We start from the raw sequence: 20,423 nt of genomic DNA, 5'->3' as shown, positions 1-20,423 counted from the left end.
GATCTGTTCAAAGGTAGCCAGTTAACCTGAGCTTATCCGCAGCCTAAGGAGATCCGTTTTAATGGGCTTACATTAAACCAGCCGCCACGTCTCACTCTGCTTCCAGTCATTTCCGACGGGGCCCCGGAGTTATTTTTTAAAAAAAAACCCTGAAAGATCTTTTTATTTGTGTATTCATTAATTCAATTTATGCCACAATTGCTGCATATCCCTCTCTCTGCCCGTCTGTCCGTTTCAATCTCTCCGCAGGGATTTCCTTTTCCATTAACGTAATGCTCTCCGTGTTTCCACCTATGCGTCCGTCTTTGTCTCTTTATGCTTGCGTTCGGTCTCCGGTCGTGCAGCTGTTTCTGTCTCTCCGGCTGTCTCACTCTCTGCATGAACGAAAAACAAGCAGCAGAGGACAGACGAATCAAAGCGGGACCCGAGTTTGATTTTACTGACATGTCCTGAAACCGAAGAGCTGTTTGGGTGCACTGTTAATTTAATGTTCCTCTCGCTCACGTCCTGTGCTCCGTGAATCTCTTTTTTTCACTCTGTGTCCATGTTGCAGCGTCCCCGTGTCTTTTTGTGTCTCTTCCCCTCTGTTTGTTTTTTTCTGATGTTACTTTGTTGTGACGGAGGTTTCTCTCCCTGCATCCCCGGTCTGTCTGTCTCCGTCTTTCTCTGGCGTCGCTCCGTTTGGACATTATCATCGTGACTCGGTGCCGATCTGCCTCTCCCTCTCGGAGTTTCTGTCCATTTCTCTCCGTCTTACCCTTCTGCCTCCGATGCTGTTTTCGGATGTGACAGTTGTCGTGTGAACCTCTGCATCTCTGTATCAGCTGTCCGTCGCTCTCCCGCTGATGTTTATTCCCATCAGGGCAGTGTTGGAAGTGAAAAAGGCTGTACATTTTTCGGCATAGCAGGGGACGAACATCACGTACCTGTGAACGAAAGACCTCTGGCGATGCTGTCACATCTTGTCTTCTCTTGCGTTACGTTATTCTTTGCTGGTTATTTTTGTTTAAAGTTTGAGGATCTCACAGACAGGGGACTTTGGAGTCTTGAAGGAGTCTCAGGGGGAAATCTTTTTCTGTTTTCCCTCTTACAAACGGGTGATTTTTGCAGGAATTTGCCAGATTATATATCTGACAACTTGTTTCACATTCTTCGCACTAGCTGGCGGTTTTTCTGTAGGAGACCAGACTGTTTATGCCTTTAGTGGTTGTCTGCGCTGAAAACAACATAATGAACCGAGAGGGAATTAAATGTTTTCAGGTTGTGGACGCTTTCCGACTTTGTTGAGGAAAGTCACAGATTTCTTACATCATGGTACGAGTTTCATTTAGTAGCCGGAAATTCTCCGTGGAGGCCCAGTCTGCGGCTGCAGCTCCTCAACCATAAATCAGATATCTGCCTAAAAATCATCTTTCGGTGCACAGTACCAGAAAAATTCATTAAGATCATACTAATATACAGAGGCTGCAACTATCCTTGTTTAACTCATTAAAGGGTTAAAGACAAAAACAGCTTTGTTTTACAAAATAACATTTACATAGCATTGCATGCAATATGCATACATACATACATTATACTGGACAATATAATTAATATATATATATAAATATATATTTTCAAAATATCAAACATTATCAGGAAAACCATCACAACCACAAGCCTAAACACGTCTGAGAAATTGTGAGATTATGACAGGAATCACTTCCTGCTGATTTAAAGGGGGAACTGTAGTATTTGGTGTTGCACTTCCTCAAAGTCGTGAGACTCGCAGCCGAAACAGCACCTTTAAAATCTTAGCTCAAGGTCCCAGAAAATTGCCGGACGCTGCACTGGGACTTGAAAAAGCTCCTCCAGCCGTTAGAGCTGTTCCAGAACCGAGTAGTAAGAAGACTGAAATTGTCGATATAATGTGAAATCCACATCCAGGCCATCACTTGACCTTTAAAGCTGGTGACTTTTCCGAGCTGTGTCATCTGCCTTTATTGTCAGCTACGGCAGCCCGCAGGCGGCCAACTCTCTCCACCCTCGGCTGGAGGAGGCTGGAGGGAATGAATCATGGCTGCTGGCTGCGGATTGATCGCTCTGCTGCAATTAACAGGCTGAGCGCAGAGAGTTATCTTTACAGCGCGGCCCCTGTGGAACTACGCGACTGCGGGCGGTCAGTGTGGGGTTACACCGAGACCCCGCTCTCCCCTTACTTACTGTTGGGAACTCACTCCGCCGTCTGACTACAGATATTCAGCTGTCGTTAAATCGTTGGCATTAAATGCAAGAAAAAAGAAACGCTGGAAAATCAAACGTTCAAGTTTGCTTTTCTGCTTATTTCATTCGTAGCAAATCACAGTCCGCATTCAGTGCTTAGAAAAACAAACGTTGTGCATGACGTATCTTCCCTCTCGCCTATCTGAAGTGTGTTTCGTGCTCATTGCAGCGGAGGGCGGATGTGCTCCCTCCCACTGCAGGATCGAGTTGCTTTGATTTCTGACATGTCAACATGCGGCTCAAGTTTTAGCACCGTGGAACGTGCGACTTGCCGCTCGTCCTGGAGGTTCTCCGGCAGCATCCGCGCGCATTGTCATGCTGAGCATGCGTCTGTTTCTGAGATACTGAGTCAGAAATCAGAGGAGAAGCCGCTCACTGTGATTTGTGCTCGCCTCCGGTGCCTCTCCAGCCCTTGAAGAGGAGGAGGAGGAGGAGGAGGAGGAGGAGGAAGGAGTGAGTCATGCTAGCTAGACTATAATAAAACCAACTGCCAGTGTCCACAGCCTGGATGATGATGGTGATGGTGATGATGATGATGATGATGATGATGATGATGATGATGATGACGACTACGACGATTAGTGTTCTGGTGTTGAACGAACTAGTCACTAGTCACGAGTTGGGTCCCTTTTTCACTATGAAAATATTGAGCTGAAATTCCCGTCTGGTATGCATTTTTTGAAATGTAGAAATAAGAGCTTGAGTAATTCCTCTTGTACATTTTGTAGCTTTGCGGCAGGTTTTTTTCCGGTGTGACTGGAGCTGAACTGTAAACTGCTGCAGCCTTTACCGTTCACTGCACTATGGCCCTAATACTTTTTATTGCTACTTCCTGGCTGGCGCTGTTGCAGGTGTTTCATCTCAGAAACGTCATGACCGTCTGACCTGGAACTTTCCGAACCGCGAACATTCAGAAACTTGTGAGGCTGGTCCTTTGTACTTTGGTTGTATTGTCCAAAACGTGGCTCATACCCATTTCACTCCACTCTCCATGTTGTGGTCCTTTCATAAGCTTGTTTCATTTTTGCAATCCCTCTGTTATTTAGCCCTGTGGTGCATTTCCAATTCGCCCAGAGGCTGTGATTATCTCTGGTCCGTTTCTTAGCTCTTAACTGTAAAACTTCCGCAACCATCAGCACTGTAACGTGGTGGTCTGGAATACACATTTCAGTGGTAGTGGTCAGCAGCTGCTATGGTTGTTGGTTATTTATTTTTTTTACCAACACAAGATACACAAGCTTCATCTGAAAGTACCTGGAATATGAAATCAGTCCTTTACCTTGTGATCAGTGCTAAAAAGAAAATCTTGCAGAACAATAAAACCCTGACTGCAGCCACGCACATCTATGAGTAGTGATGCAAAATATCTATCACGTTGTTCTTCCTACTGTCGTGTCTTCTGTTATGTCTACAAGAGCGACATGGTCACTGTCTCATGAACGTGATATTTAAATGCAACATGGAGCAGATATTGCTTCAGCGGCTGCAGCAAGTAAGGTTTTAAAACTGCTCCCATCCTTTAAAATGTCAAACGATGCGGCAAGATTTACGAGAGGAAATTAAAAAATTGCGTACAAAGACACACACACACACACACACACACACACACACACACACACACACACACACACACACACACACACACACTGATGTCTTGCACCAGTGGGACCAGTAGAAGCTGCCAGCAGAGCTCCCTCTCCATCACTGTGGGAAGTGTAAATTCTCTGTTGTTGGTGTTGGTTTGGCATTTGTGTGTCCGTGAATCCAGGATAAACAAGACACTGAGACATGAGCACGCTAATGTTACGGGGGGAAAACGTAATGTAATGTACATCACTGCCCCCATAAACAGGATCATTGTCATTGCCCTGATTATTAATTGACCTTTAGGTAAATAGTTTGTAATGAAATCAAGCAGGTCTTTGCCGCAGTGGCCTCAGCTGTGCAGCAGCTTCAAAGTGATCTCCACTGACATAGTGGCCTTTCCTTCCATGGTTACACTCTACAGACACACACACACACACACACACACACACACACACACACAATCACAAGCTGCACGTATGCAGACAAACAAACAGCCACACACTCATGCCAAGACAATGGCCTGTTAATCCTTGCTTCTGATTGGATGGGTCCAGATTACCCAGAGGGCACCAGCTGTCGAGGAGAGGCAAGGCCCAGTTTCCTCAGTATCAGCAAACACACACACACACACACAAACACACACACGCACACACACATTGGACACTCTACTCAGTAATGCAAATGAAATGCAAATGTGCAGCATGAGGCTACACCTGAAATCTCACTCGCTGGTTTATGCGATTCGTCACGGTCATTTGGCCAAACCGAAGCATCCAGCTGCTGTCACCAGGGACAGTTTGTCACCGCCGTCAACACACTGTAAAAATAGGCAAGGGAATTAATACCACAGTAATGCTAAAGGCGTTAGAAAGGGGCCAGCAGCGTGGCCAGGTAGCCAAAGCTGCAAATGCCTGAATGTGTGTGTGTGTGATTTATTTTTAGCCTCTGTTGTTCTGCCCATGAGTCCTCAAATCCACATTTTGAGGCGTTCAGTTTTTGCAAATATTCGGCAATGCAGAATTGTAATGAAAGCAGAACAACTTTTCAAAATATGTCTTTGACGATTATACTGTTTTACCTTTTTTTTCTTTTGCCGCACTGTTAAACTTTCAAAACATTTTTGATTTGGCTCCTTGAACTCTCAGCCATTACACCATGATATATCAATCCCCCCCCCCCACTCACACACCCACGCACACTCACAAGACAGCTTTTATCCCTCAATCCCTCAGTAATTCCCCTGCTCTCGGTGCAGCCACAGGGGGCCGAGCCGGGCCAACACGGGCCGGGCCAAACCGAGCCAGGCAAACAATGCAGGCAGAGTGAGGAGACGGGAGGCGCTCAGTGACACACTGCTGGGCCGAGATAAGAGCAGATCCCACCAAATACTGGAGTCGAGAGAGAGAGAGAGAGAGGGAGAGAGAGAGGGAGAGGGAAGAGGAGAAAACCGGGAAAATGAAAGGGAAATAAAGCGAGCTAGTGGAGGAAGGAAGGGGCAGAGTGAGGAAGTGAGAAGTTAAAAATAAAAAAGAGTGGAGAGAGAGAGAGAGAGAGAGAGAAATTAAATGTGAAAAGGGCGTGGGAGAGAGAAAGAGAGATTTACTTGTGTGTTGCTGAGATAAAGTCAGACTGAGGGGCTTTGCTTTGGCCTAGATTCTCCACTTCTGTCTGTCTGTCTGTCTGTCTGTCTGCCTGCCTGTCTGCCTGCCTGCCTGCCTGCCTGCCTGCCTGCCTGTCTGCCTGTCTGTCTGTCTGTCTGTCTGTCTGTCTGTCTGTCTGTCTGTCTGTCTGTCTGTCTGTCTGTCTGTCTGTCTGTCTGTCTGTCTGTCTGTCTGTCTGTCTGTCTGCCTGTCTGTCTGTCTGTCTGTCTGTCTCCTCTCAGGATACCTGACGGTATGTTTGTTCCTGTTGCAGAGTGTGCACCTGCAACATGTTCATATACAGAAGGGTCATAATTGGGACACTGACGCGTCCGTCGTTGTTTTGCATCAGTGCTGACATCGAGCTGTTAACTGTCGTGTCATTCATTTATATGAAGTAGGAAGATGTATTTGCACACGGTCGAAGCTCGCCAGAGTTGTGTAAACATCACAGTGAAGATCACGGCTCCTTTTTTTCCCTCATCCTTTTTCAAAAATAAGTTATTATTTTTATTCGAGAATGCCGACCACACTTTTTAATTAAAGGTTCACTTGCACTGCATCACTACACCATGGTGACATTGCTTTGACTTGTTAATGATTTTCTTTTCTTAGGAAAACAAATGGAAACCAGTAGGAGGAGAACTCAAACTGTAAGCAACATATAGCATTTAAAATAAAAATGGTAAGAAGCCATATGAGGTACAGTGTACTGAAAGAGGTTCAAACCTTAGGGCACTATGGTGCATTCGGGTGTTTGTACAGAAGCTCCTTCATTTTATTTATGTATCAAATTCCCACGTAGGTTTGGTCCCTAAAACACTGTGGATGTTGTAAAGAGAGTAAAAAAATACATGATTCTTACACTGTTTTTCTTTTGCAAGACCTCATTCTTGGTGTTTCACTTCAATTATGCTTGAGTTATTGTGTTGACTGCGCTGTTTCAGATTTTGTAAACACTGGTTTCACATATTCCTTAGGTTAAAAGACAGATGAACGGAGGTGAACAAGCTGTAACTGAATGTGTGGAGGCACATACAGAATGTTCACACACAAACACATGACACAGAGTATTTCCCCCCCCATGTGTTTCTTTTATTTCCTGCAAGTGTTCTGCTGTTTTTTGACTTTCCGTGTGACCATAAAGTTCCAGTCTCCTCTGCTGAAGTCGTGGCTAATAAATCCTCTGCACCTCCACAGGCTCTTGGTTTGTGTAATAGACTTCAGCCTTCAGTTTGTTTGAAGCTGATATAAATCTCAGCGTTTAATGCTTGCGGACATGTACTGCCCAAAGTGAGGCAGGGGTTTTGGAAATCATTGCAGCGTGTTTTATTTTTCACGTGACATTAAGGGAATTAATGTGGGCTTCCTGGAAACAGACGTAAACTGAGCTGAGAGTTCCTGATATGTTCATGGGAAGAAGACGCAGCGTGAATATGAGGTTCTCTGAATGTTGCATTCTGCATATAAGGTCAATGGTATATTATTTCTGGTAGGCTTCAATTACAGTGATCAACATGTATTGCGTTAAAGTCTGATATAATGTCGAGTTCTTTGCCGTTATAATGTATGCCGCTGCAGGCAGGCATAATTTCCCAGGGGGGGACATTACAGTTTCTTGGTATCCCTTTTCTCACAATTGCTATTTTTTGAAATCGTAATTTCATTCACCTGCACATCGAAAATGATGAAAATAGAACATTTTGAGGAGTGAAAATTGGGACATCACATCCTGCACAACATCCAGCCTGTACCTGCTCTCTGCGAGTTTCCGCTCGCCTGTGGAAACCTTTTTTTTCAAATGTTCATAATAATAACCTGGATGACACCAGCTGCTTGGAATTAATAAATAAATCCCAAATAGAGCAAAGTTGTTTCAGTGGAAAAGTTTGCACGTTGATAAAGAAGTGTGATGGAAAGAAATGTTTTGAATAAATGATGTGGAATTACTTCCTCGTGTTTTTATTTAACGTTGCAGCTCAGATTTTTTTGAACTGCTGCCATCTTGCATTGCGAATGTGCACACAGAAAACAGAAAGGCTTTACAAGCACTTACTTTAATATATATATGTATTTCAGCGGGCCCCTGAAGAGCTTTTTGTGTCACTTTAAACTCAAACTGACTGTCTGTGTGTTTGTGTGTGTGTGTGTGTTCAGGGACGACAGAGCGTGTGTGTCTGATCCAGGGGACGGTGGAGGCGCTGAACGGCGTCCATGACTTCATCGCTGAGAAGGTGAGGGAGATGCCTCAGAGCACCCAGAAGTCAGAGCCGGTCAGCATCCTGCAGCCACAGACCACCGTCAACCCAGACCGCATCAAACAGGTCGGTGTGACTGTCTCGTCTATTCATTCCGTTCTATTCCAGCGAAACCCGGAGCAACTGTCTGTCCCTACAATGTGTGTGTGTGTGTGTGTGTGTGTGTGTGTGTGTGTGTTTATTCCCTTTGTTTGTGTGTGTGTGCCAACTCTGCCTCGGCTGAGGCGCTGTGCGAGGAAGAGAGGGTGGCAAGTGTTTGCTTTTTTGGAACGACAAATCGTGTGTGTCTCTGTGGTCGAGTTGTGATTTTCTGTTTGAAGCTGAATGAGGAAAGAGAGAAAAGAAAAACAGGAAAAGTAAAAAATATTTAAAAAAAAAAAGGCAGGCTACCACACAGACATGAAACAGATGAGAGAGGGGAAGGGTGAACAAGGTCTCCAAGTGAGACTTGGAGAGGTGATGCATACCCTGCACATGTGCTGGATATAGTCCTATGAATGAACGCTAACTGTTTAGATTGTAATAATGCCATTTCATAATGAATATGACACTACACTATATCATCACTATTTGTCATTATCCTACCCCACCTGATCACAGATAATTGTTTGATCTACACAAGAGCTTTAGGTCATGTCTATTGTCCTATAAGATGAAGAACAATGCTTGCCATCATTTTATGACTTATTTGTGATGTCACTTATTACATGATATCATGAGGGATCATTTCTGATCAATATAAGCTTTCAGACCATGTTTTTCTTGACCCTGACCTTTGACCAGTCAGCTCCTAAGGTTAATCCTCTGGAAATACCATGCCAAGTAATATCCCTGCCACACACACACACACACACACGCACACACACACACACACACACACACACACACACACACACACACACACACACACACACACTCACACACTCACACACTCACTCACTCACTCAATTTTGTGTGAGCATTTTAATGGAGAACATGGCACTTTCCATCCCACTGACTTCCTGTAGTACTCTGCCTATTCATCCTCTCTCTCTTTCTCTCTCTCTATCTCCCTCCCTATCCCTCCCTCTCTCCCTCCCTCCCTCTCTCCCTCCCTCCCTCGTTGTACTTGGACCAGCTGTTAGGAAGTTCATGGTGGGAGGATGAGTTGTTGTTACTGTCACTTCGCAATATGCTCAAAGTGTTTATGTAACAGTGTTGTGTTATTGTAACAAAATACGTTGAGATAAGCTTCTTCCACGAAATATTCGTGCAGAATTACCACAGGTCTGCCACTGTCACACTGGGGAATGCGCCTCACAAAAATATCAAATGCTCCACCAGAGAGGTTATAAGAGAGAGAGAGGAAACAATTAAAGTCATTCTTTTTTTAAATAAATGATTGGACTTTCAGATAACTAATCTAATCATTAACTTTTTTTTGGTAGATGATATACATTTATATAGGGAAGCCGATGACTTTTTACAGTGTCCAATTTGTACAGTATGTGCCTTGAAGATGGCAAAAATTGAAGGCACTGTGTGTTGAAATTATTTTGTAGTCTTTGTTTTGTTGTTCATCTCAGTGTATATCTGCTGAGATCCATTGTGATGTAGAGGGAGGTGTATTAACATGTGCAGCTGTCTCTGTGTCCTTTTTGATAGCACCACTGGGGGGCACTAAACTATAAATATCTTCTGACCTTAGAAGAATTTTAATTTCCCTAAAAGTGCCAACAAATAATCTGCAAATTGCAATGCAAGATGCATGGCCCTTATCCAGACTCTGTGTGAGTGTAGCAGCCAATCAGAGAGGGATGCTCAGAAGCCTGTGTGACATAATAATGCGCAGTATTCTTGTCATTTGCTTTTGAAGAAATAACTTTTCTAAGTTTGGAAAAGAAAGAGGAAGAAACTTTGATTTCAATAGTTCACATGAAGTTCATTCCACTCCCGATTCTACAACTAAATCTGAGTGTCAATATCAGCTATGTGATGGAAGACAATTAGTGCGGCCATTGATTATGATCCCAATCTGTTTAAGTGATTATCATCCTTTACTCTTCATGATTGCTGCCTATTGATTAGTCAGGTCTGGCATTGTTTCCATATATTGACTGTTCAGGCCCGCTGGACAGTGCATTCTACCACACACAAACACACACATACACACACACACACACACACACAGCACACACACAGCACACACACAGCACACACAATCCAGTGGCTTCTTTATTTTTCAGAAGTGTTCACAGAAATGTCTTGTTTCCTCAGAGTGCTGCTGTTGCATTACAGTTGTTTATTTTTCTCCTGCAGCGATTGGAAAGGAGCTATATGCCTTTATAGTTTTGACTTATGCACACGCACGCACACGCACACGCACGCACACACACACACACACACACACACACACACAAACACACTTACTCACGCACACTCGGGCTGAAGTAGATAACAATATTGTTTGTACATTAAATATAAAATTCTGTTCAGCCACAAGAGTTGCAGTGAGGTCGGTCCATGGCGGTGGGTGATGAAGCCTGGCTCGTATACAGCGTTGCAGTTCATCCCCAAGGTGTTAGATGGGTTTCGAGGTCAGAGAAGTTTTTCCACACCAAACTCATGTAGCAGTTGCTAGGCAACCAGAGGAGACTGCGGCACATTACCTTTGGAGTCATGGCGTGTTGTTTCTCAACTGTTTCAAGTCACTGTGCCAAGCTATGAGCTGATGTGTGTTATTGCCAAAACGTTGAATTTATTATATTTTTTTTCCAATTCAGTTCTTATATCTTGTGCAGAATGGGCATCTGAGCCCCGGGGTTGACTGACAGATGATGTGTCATACTGTTTTAGACGAGGCGAGCAGCCGCAGGGCGACAAGCAGCTAATAGCTGCTGATATTTAGACCCTTAAAAACTCGAGGGCGAATCCCTGGTTGTTCTTTAGGTTATTTATACCATGTGTCAGAGAGGAGACTAAATGGGTTTGTGCGGCTTTTGGCGATACACACACACACACACACACACACACACAGACAGTGGACTATTGCTAAGTTAAGAAGTCTTGGGAGACCCTCAGAGTATTTAAAGTCATGGCTGTCGTTTTGTAACCAAAACAACACAAGCTCCCTCTGATCTGAGGAATGGACACACACACACACACACACACACACACAATAACATGGGCATACACGCCATCAGACACGTGTGCATATGAAAGATGGATTGGCGTCCAGTGTGGTGCAGCCGTCTGTTTCAGGTTGTGGATAAAATATCTTCTTCTTGTCAAGAGCCCGGCTGTTGGAGCATGTGCTGTTGGTATTTCTGGTAAACCCACTGGGGCTGGGGAGAGAGGAAAAGAGGGGGGGGGGGGAGATCGGGAAGAGCTGTTTGAGGGTGTTTCTGTGAGAATGAGTTAAAAGTTTGAACAAGAGACTGACGGGACGAGGGAGCACCAGAAAAGTGTGGAAGAAGATGACGTGAAGATGGTTAGAAAGAGTGAGAGCGGAAACAAAGGGAGGTGAGAGGGAGAGTCTGGTCGACCGAGTGGGTGATCGAAAGCCGGCTGCATATCTGAACTCTTGTTAGCCCGACAGCTGCAGGGTGACGGAGAGCTTCGCTCCAAGAAGAAGAAGCAGCTGCTGATAGGAGGGAAAAGAAACACAGAGCAGCAACAACGACGCCGGCCTCAAGGCCGCATGACGGGACAGCGCACCAGCGGAGGCGATGATTTACGAGCAGAGTTCTAATGAGGTCTGACGCGACGTGAGGACCAAGAGAATTTATGGGGGGGATTTTATGGCGTTGATTATTCAGTGTCTGCTTTTGTTTCCGCCTCTCCGGCACACTCTTGTAAAACATCATCACCCCCCGCAGCACGCCCTAACGTTACGACGCAGAGTTGAGTTCAAATATCCATGGTCCGTGGAGGCTTGGCAAGTGCTCTCGGAAAGATTGATAGATAGCAAATTGACTGATGCACAAAATGCAAACAAATTGTTTGAGTACTTTAAACCACAACAGAGTTGCACTGCAACATTACGTAGGTTTTGTTTTTCGATCACACTGAATGGTGAGCTGACGATCATCTCCCACAATGCACTGGTTACTTTAGTTACTCTTCGCCTAGTTTCTGGTCTCACGACAAGTGATACGCAAGCATAATGATATACAACCAAGAGTAATGCCACATGTAGTATTTATTAATGAAGGCAAATTTTTCTGCTTGTCCCTACATTTTGAATCGAACCACTGCACCGAGAACATAAGTACAGTAGTGTGCAGTCAGTCTGTCGAGATCAAACTAATCGGTGAAGAATCAACATACAATTATTTACCACAATAAATCAGGATCTCATTAGAAAATTTTTATCCATCTTGTATGATTTGTTTGGCTGATACTCAGGTTTATGGAGATGTCTGTTACTTACTTAACCAGGCTCAATTATGTACAACCAGGGACCCCAAACTTGACAATAAGTTAACAATAACCCAAAACTCTGACATTTTTTACAGTCTAACCTTTAGGATCAATCATTATCCATTTATTTTCTTATTTATTTCCTCCTTTTTTTGTACTAAAAAATGATTTGAAGAAAACTTCAGCAGCACATAAACATCATCGATGGCTACATGGAAGCCAAAGCACTCCGGAGACCTCCCACACTGTGTTTATGTGTAATGTAGTGAAGCATCACCTACTTACCATGGATCAATGTTGCATTCGTATTGACAGTACAACATGACTGTTGCTGTTGCATTACGGTGTTTGGAAGTGAGCAGAAGATGCGTCCCCTGTGAGATCAGCTGTTAATGGCCCGTGGTTTTGTTGTGGTATTATTCTGGGGCTATTATTGGCCCGGGCCGGCCCGCACTTGCCTTTATGCAGACTGAAATCTGCAGCAGCACTGTGACGTGGTTCCACTGCACCGAGAACAGCGCTGAAAGGTGAACACACACACACTCACACACACACACACACACACACAAACATACACATACACATACACACACACATACAGTACGCAAGCATTTAACACAGATGCATTCTCGTCTTTTTGTTTTCCTGACCGCTCCCTCCATCCTCTTCCTGCGGGGAGAGGGAATCCATTTCCTGCGACCTTTCACCTCCAGCATGAACACCTGTTTCCTTCTTCCTGTTATTGTCCCATCCGACACAGGAAGTTCGCCATAAAGCGTCAGGAAAAAGGAGTCTGGCTCACTTTTTGGTCAGATGATGAAGAGGTGGGAGTGTAAGACTCTGACCTCAGCTGGCAAGAGAGAAAACAGATTCAGTCTCAGCCAAAAAAAGGAGTCAAACACAGTCAGGGTAAATTCTGTGTTGTTGCTGCTGCTCGGTGAATGGAGGAACGAGTAGAGCTGGTGATCCTTTCAAATCCGAATAGGTTCATCTTTCAACATCCATAAGTAAAGTTATAAATAACTAAACGTATGACACACGTGAAAGTCCACCTGGAGATTCTGACATGTAATGAGCAGCTGACCATTTCTCCATCACGCTGTCAATGCTGTTGAACTGTACAAAAAGTTTCATTTTTGCCCCCCTTTCATAGTTTCATTTGAAACATAGTATAAAAATATCCCTTATTGCTGCTGTAACAAAGTCAAAAACTCGATCATAACTCACAGCAGCGAGGTGAAGGACAACAGATGAGGGCACTGGCAAAACATGTGTTCTGTTCAACCCTGTCGACTTGCGATCAGAGTTGTACACTGCCGTGTGTTGCTTCCTTACCTTCTTATGTAATGGTTTATCAGTTGTTTTTTTCCTACCAGTCCTGTGATTTTCAGTCTCCGCCTCACTGCTGAGTCAGCGGCACAATAACGCACACACACTCTCTTGTGAGCGTCTCTTATCTGCTCCAAACACGGACGGCTGGGAGTCCGCGTTATACTGTGCAACATCTGCTGCATTTCATACCTCATGTTTCATACAGCAACTGTTCTGAGCATATGACCGCCACGCACAGAAGCATCACGTTCACATGTGAAATGTTGTCTGCTGTCTTTTCGTCTTTATGTTTTCTGTTGCACTTTTGTTGTTTATTTAAAATATCACCAGGTGTGTTGTGGACGTAAAATACATTCCTGCCACACGGTGAGTGGATTCAGCAGGCGAGAGAGGTTTTATGGTGTTCATGATGTTTCTCCTGCTGGTCTGCTGGACAGAGGAGAGGAGAGGGAAGGAGGCGAGGCCCAAAGTGGAAAAAAGAAAGAAGGAAGGAAGGAAGGAAGGAGAGACAGATGAGGTATTACATTATCAGACAGTTCAATACACAAGCCGATGTTGTTTCTTTCATCCGATTCGATTTCATAGCGATATTTATATGTAAGCTGCAGAAGTGTATTCCCTAAATGTCTTCATCTTGACACCCAATCTGAGAGCAGACTGAAACTGTTCTGTTGTGGAGGAGGATAAAAAAAGAATGTGTTATCCGGTATGATCGTCTTATTTGTCCTCGGGGGGATTTGATTCATTATAACACCGATCACTCCTCCCCCTCATATTAATGCTCAGCGCAGTTTCCACTAGTGTTTATTCTCATAAGTGATTTACAGTCGGTATCAGGAAGCTGGGACGTTTGTACGTTTGTCTCCTACGTCAGATTCTCGTCGGACACTGGGACCAAGAGTCATTTAAGAACGTTGCCAGGAGGCTTATAGTTTTTCAGCTAAAACCAGACTTGAACCAGAAATATACATCCACCTGTGACATGGTGATAATAGAGGAATGTGCATGGGAAAAGACAACAGTGGCAGAGAACAGTTTGCAGACAAGTTTAATATTGACATTCTACCTACATGTCGGGTTTCGTGATTATTCTGCACAATTATAAATACATAGGACATTTAGTTGCAATGGAATATTTTGACTTAAACTAAGGGGATTGAGTACGTCCACCACTGGCAAAAAAACTGCACATCTGTGATCACCAGCAAATTTTAAAAAGTCAAAGCAAAACAAAATTGAACCAGTAAATCTCCTGTGCACAGGCCGGAAATAATCTGTGCAACTCATAGAACGTACAGAACAAACAGTGAAGGAGAGTTATGGAGGATTGAAGTGACAAGCAGGAAGAACTATCCTGCTGTTCGAACACTCTCACCCCGACAAAACACATCCAGTCCCAAGTATACACTATACAGCATGTTCCTATTTCAACACTTCACTGAAGTCACATCACATGATGTTTACTTTAACATCCAGCATCAAGTGGAAACACTCTAGATTCGCCATGCATCAGTTTACAGTCAGCAATCATCCCCAAACTCCGGCCTGACATGTTTGGTATCTCTGGAAACGTTGGCGCCTCCATAAAACTTTTGTGGGTTCGAACCGGGCCTTGGCTGCACAACGTGTATCTAATGATGGAGCCAGAGGAGGATTAGGCCGGTCGAGTGAAGCAAACACAGTGTTTAACAGTAACCAACAACGTGAGTCATGCGGCCTCAAGTGGCAGCTGACAGTTTTTTATTAATGAGTTGTTATTTACTGAAATACTCTTCGAAGCATCAAGCACTTATATATCAAAATGATTCGAATACAATGTTTAACAGGCAGGGTTTGGGAATTTGAATTTGTAAATTGATGTTATTTGAAATATTAAATCAAGAAAATCACAGTACACAGTAAAAGGATGTGACGCATGTTGTGTGCCAAACAAAAGGATGAAGCTGTATAGATAATGGATGGATGGATGGATGTTGTGTGTCTGAGCCTGTGCTGTTTATACATGCACATGATGACTAGAGGAAAATCTCTCTGTACTTGTACTGCAGCATTACAGGACAAAAAAAGCGACCTAGACATAAAGCCGGCCCTAAATCTACCCATGTGTCTCTGTGTATATATGCCCATGTGTGTTTATATGTGTATTTAGAGTAAAGCGAGAACAAAATGTCCCAAAAATCTTGAGAGCTTTGAGTATGTACAAGTTAAACCCTGTGGCAGAAGCACAACGTATGTGTGCAGATATATTTGTGGGTGTGTGTATTGTCCTGTGTATCTGAGTTAACACCCTGTTCCCTCGCTGTCAGTCATTGTAGCCGGGGCTCTTCTGTCCTGCGGTTATTTTTAACCTGCAGGGGGATTTCTGTGCCCCCCGGACGAGCCAGAGAATGAGAGCTGAAAGACGACGGGAGAGATGGAAAAAAGAGGGATGACACGGACAGATCGGGACGGGCCGGGTGATGAGGGAGAGGCAGAGAGAGCGAGTGAGGTAGAGGCCAAGTGGGAGACAGAGAGAGAAAGAGAGGGAGAGGCCACTAAGCCTGTGGATCAGGAGGAGGAAGATTAAGCTGAAGTCCCCCGCTTAAGTCTTCAAAGTTCAAACTCCAGCCGCCTCAACAGTTGTCTGCTATCCTTAACTCGCACTGTGTATGTATTTGTATGTGTGCGAGTATGTATTTGTGCGTGCGTGCGTGCGTGCGTGCGTGCATGCGTGCGTGTGTGTGTGTGTGTGTGCGTGCGTGTGTGTGCCCGTGTGTGTGTGCGTGTGTGTGTGCGTGCGTGCGTGCGTGTGCCCGTGTGTGTGTGTGTGTACAGGTGCATTGTTTGCTGTTTTTATCAGTTTTTCTTCACGTCTTTGCCTGTGAGGGTTTGAATATCATATTTTTCACAACTACGAGTGAAACTGTGACCTTATGGGTTCTAGTGTGCGTATGTCCATGCGTGCGTTCAGTGGCAACACTGGGAGAGGGCCCTGTGACCTGGACGGAACGCGACGAGAAGGCGACCCATCATAAGCATCGTGACAGCCCTGACTTACTGGGGGACAGAAGAAGAAGAAAGGAGGGAAAGAATGCAATGATAGAGGGATGAAGGAGCGATGAGAGGAGAAGAGAGAATGAGTTTCTAACTTGACCTTTTCGTTCTCGGCAACAGTTTTAACCGATTTGTGATAGTTCATTAAGGTACTGCTATGGAGCAGGTTAGAAATACAGGATTATTTCAAAATCGAGTTGCCTTGATTTGTTCGAGAAAAAAAGTTTTTAGTCTATGGGATGAGGCGGTGCACAAGAAAATGTAAATGAAAACAATACTGGAAAAGGATTCAGTTGCCTGGAGTCTCTTCTTTTTGTAAATCAGAACATGGTTGCCAAGTTTAATCTGAGGGTGGGTAAGCAGCTCCGACGTCTCAGGAGATTTTTAGAGAACACTATTTGTTTAGCAGTAAAAGCCCGAAATCACACCGAGCCTGTGCCATTGATTATTTAACAAATGCATTTGGATTGACGTTCTTCACGTAATGCCTCACCGACTGAAATATTTCAGCTTTTGTGAGAATGGGGAAAAAAAGAACCACAACATGGTGCGTGTGTGTGCGTGTGCGTGTGTGTGTGTGTGTGTGTGTGTGTGTGTGCGGTTTTTAACATTTTGCTTGCCTCTCCGTTTTGTAATCAGACATTGTTCGATCAGATTTCTAAGCTTCATTGACCTCAGGACCCTGTTAGCTTATCGCTACTACTTGAACATGCAAAACACACACACACACACACACACACACACACACACAGACACACACACACACACACAAATGACTTACATGCTTCGGTTGACGATGCAAAGCACAACATTTGCCCCCCTCGGCCTCTGTGTGTCGACTTGAAGGCTGCGAGGACAACGGGACTACGTCAGGGCAACTGTGAAGCAACTTTGTAGGGCAACCATCTGCTTGATTGACACTTAATTCAGTGGGGATATTTTCACTGTTGTTGTTTTTTTTGCAGCCTGTAGCCTAGGCCAATAGTTTAACATTTCAGGCTTCATAAATTCTGTTCATATAGTATGCGTGGTGTCACTGGTGTGGTATTGGAATTATCAGAAATGGAGGTTTATTGGACAAGTGAGAGAGCATGTGCTCCCTCGGCTCAGCCGTCTCTCCTGGTTGCAGGGAGGACGTTGTAGTTATCGGGGGGGGAACAAGGTCACAGAGGTAGATGAGTGTACAGCTGCCTACAGGGGATTTAACATTCTTTTTATAAATGACGATGATATTCGCAGGGCTGTCTTTTGAATTTCGAAAGGATTAGCGCGAGAGGTCTGACAGATTTAAGGCTGATCCAGGCTCCTGCCAAATAATCTATGCCTACAACCCAAACCAGAGAAAATGCAGGTTTAACATCATCTGGGGAAAATGAGCGGAGCGAAGTGAGTGGGTGAGGCTGTACACCTCAACAATCTGAGAGATTCATGAGTCTTTTAATCTCCCACCTAGAGCGCCGTCGCTATTGTGTCAGAGAAGTCAATAAACATCTTTGGTCTTTTCTTAAAGAAATTGTCATACTTAAGGACAGTTGACTCAAAGAATAAGCTGCCAGCAATTTGACAGTTGTGGCCTTCGCAAACCCCCCAACAGTCAAACTCTGAACTGGTTCCAAGTCGTTCCTGAATCAAATTGTCCCACTCTGCTGTTGACATTGATTTTCAGGGCTTATCTGATAGGTCTCTATCCCCGCTGAAGTCAACGCTTCCCATCCTTGCTCCTTCACACTCTTGGCCCGAGTGTATCCCAGAACAGGAGATTGGCTCTGACCTTCGACCTCAGTCCAGCAGCTGCGGCAACAGGACGTTCGAGTCAGCAGCTGGATGGACGCCGAAACCCTCGTCACCTCTCCTCTCCTCTCCTCTCCTCTGTGTGGAAAAGTTTCTCCTTTAACAGACTTAAAGCTCGAGACGAAAATGAAACATAAACACCAGAGATGAGGCAGTGTAGAAAAAAAAAACTGTAAACCTGTGAGGTTGAGGGGAAAAAAAGAAAAACAAAAGAAAGAAAGCGCCTTCGCTGTGGGAGCGGTTGAATGCATGCTGCCAACTGTCACATAATCTTCTTCTCTGTGGCAGCTCCGCGGAAAGGTTCCGGGGAGCAGAGGATTGTGGGAAGGTAGGAGGCTGCGTGGCTGAGTCGGCCATAAGAGCGAGCCAAACTAATGGCGTCAGCTAAATAAAAACCTGGGTGAAGAGGATTATTTCCCATTAAAAAACGCCCTTCAGATTTTGTGTGTGTGTGTGTGTGTGTGTGTATGTTTGTGTGTTTGTGTGTGTGTGTGTGTGTGTGTGTGTGTGTGTGTGTGTGTGTGGCATGCGTGTGAATGAAAGTCTGAAATGCACCGGGAGGTAACGGCGTAAAAATATCACCGGGTATTCATCAGATGAGAAAAGAATGTAGATTTAAAAAATAAATATATATGGAAATTAAAGGCGGGGAAAAAAAAAATACCCTCTGTAAACCTGCAAAATTGAGATTGGAATGAGAGAGAAAAACGACAATATGAGAGGCGATATAAGAGAAACTCGCGGAGCGAAAGCCGAGTAGGCGGAGGAGGAGCGGAGGCGAACGGAGAATCTCATTAGCAGAGAATCAGTTGGACATAAAGATGGTAGATGTGATCATTAGCGCCAGGAGGGATCAGACATCGCTGTACGCCACTGTTTATCCTCCCACTTCTACACCAACACTCTTTGCGTGTGTGTGTGTGTGTGTGTGTGTGTGTGTGTGTGTGTGTGTGTGTGTGTGTGTGTGTGTGTGTGTGTGTGTGTGTGTGTGTGTGTGTGTGTGTGTGTGTGTGTGTGTGTGTGTGTGTGTGTGTGTGTGTGTGTGTGTGTGTGGAAAGAGAGAGAATGTTTCAGTGCAGAGTGCAGAGGATGAAAGGGTTCATGGGTAAAGTCTTTTTCGGCTCCCTCCCTCCCCCCCTCCCTCGCTCTTTCTCTCGCTGCCTGTCACTTACTTCTTTTATGCCTTGTGTCCATTTCTGCCACCCGCGTATCTCCTTATCGCAAAAAAAATAACTATTCTAAAAAATGGCGTCCCTTGAACAAAACAAAAAGACGAGAGGGAACATTTTCAGATGGAAAAATTAGACTTCCAAATGACGAACACCGAGGAGTGACGGGTTTAACGGCTAAAAGCGACGTGCTGCCGTGACCACAGGACGGAGATCAAGGTGAAAAGAGGAATATCGGCATAAATGTTTCCCTGTGTCGGAGGCTTTTAATTAAACTACACCCAAAATGAGAGGAGCGTTTAACGAATTGTGTGTGAATGTTGTTCATCCATTCGGAGGCAGGGTGCGCAAAATAGTGAGCCAAGCCAGTCATCAGCATTCACCCAGCAAATTGCAGTGGTTGTTACAGAGTAGAGTGAAAACCGGAGAGAGCCATGGTACACGCAGAGGTTTCATTTGTGATCTGATCCGTTTGCTTAAACAGGTTTTGTTGTCGATCCACGGGCTGGATCCATGAAACTCTGTGTACAGTATGTAGAATTGCAGATTTTTTTTAAATAAATGTGCCTTTGATTGATTGACTGAAAAATATGACCATCTAACAAACAAAGAATTATGATTAGATGTCAATTCTAATGCTATTCTTCACCTCCGACTTTCATCTCCGACTCTCTCGCCGCTGATTATCTGTGAAATACAGTACGTCCGAACTAACGGGGTGTGTGAGGGAATCTCATACACTGGATGCACATTTGAAGGATTTACATTTTTTGAACACTTCACCATCTTCCCTGCACAATCAGCGTCCGTATGCTGCGGACATGGATCAATACACCTCGTGATCTCAAAACATTCATTAAAATGAGAAACGTAGAAGAAAAGAGCTGGGCCATGAGTCAGTGTTATTGTTGAACGTACGATTTGATCATATTGGAGCATTGTTTTACAGC

At 44.4% G+C, this 20,423-nt stretch overlaps 1 protein-coding gene and 1 long non-coding RNA gene across 3 annotated transcripts in view; one reads left to right on the top strand and one right to left on the bottom strand.

Moving 5' to 3' along the window:
* nova2 (NOVA alternative splicing regulator 2) overlaps positions 1-20,423 on the top strand; it is an 80,153-nt gene that overhangs the window by 44,206 nt on the left and 15,524 nt on the right. For both annotated transcript variants that reach the window (XM_035622723.2, XM_035622724.2), the window contains one exon: positions 7,647-7,813. In XM_035622723.2, the coding sequence (XP_035478616.1) occupies positions 7,647-7,813 (167 nt within the window). The remainder of the gene's footprint in view (positions 1-7,646; positions 7,814-20,423) is intronic.
* Positions 10,004-13,479, bottom strand: LOC118299207. Its single transcript, XR_004789790.2, has 3 exons — positions 13,376-13,479; positions 12,434-12,998; positions 10,004-11,070 (listed from the first exon to the last, which is right to left on the bottom strand). It is a non-coding gene; the product is annotated as an uncharacterized LOC118299207 (long non-coding RNA).

Source organism: Scophthalmus maximus, chromosome 11, assembly GCF_022379125.1.
Source record: "Scophthalmus maximus strain ysfricsl-2021 chromosome 11, ASM2237912v1, whole genome shotgun sequence".
NCBI classification, from domain to species: domain Eukaryota; kingdom Metazoa; phylum Chordata; class Actinopteri; order Pleuronectiformes; family Scophthalmidae; genus Scophthalmus; species Scophthalmus maximus.
This window is presented reverse-complemented; position numbering and strand designations above follow the sequence as displayed.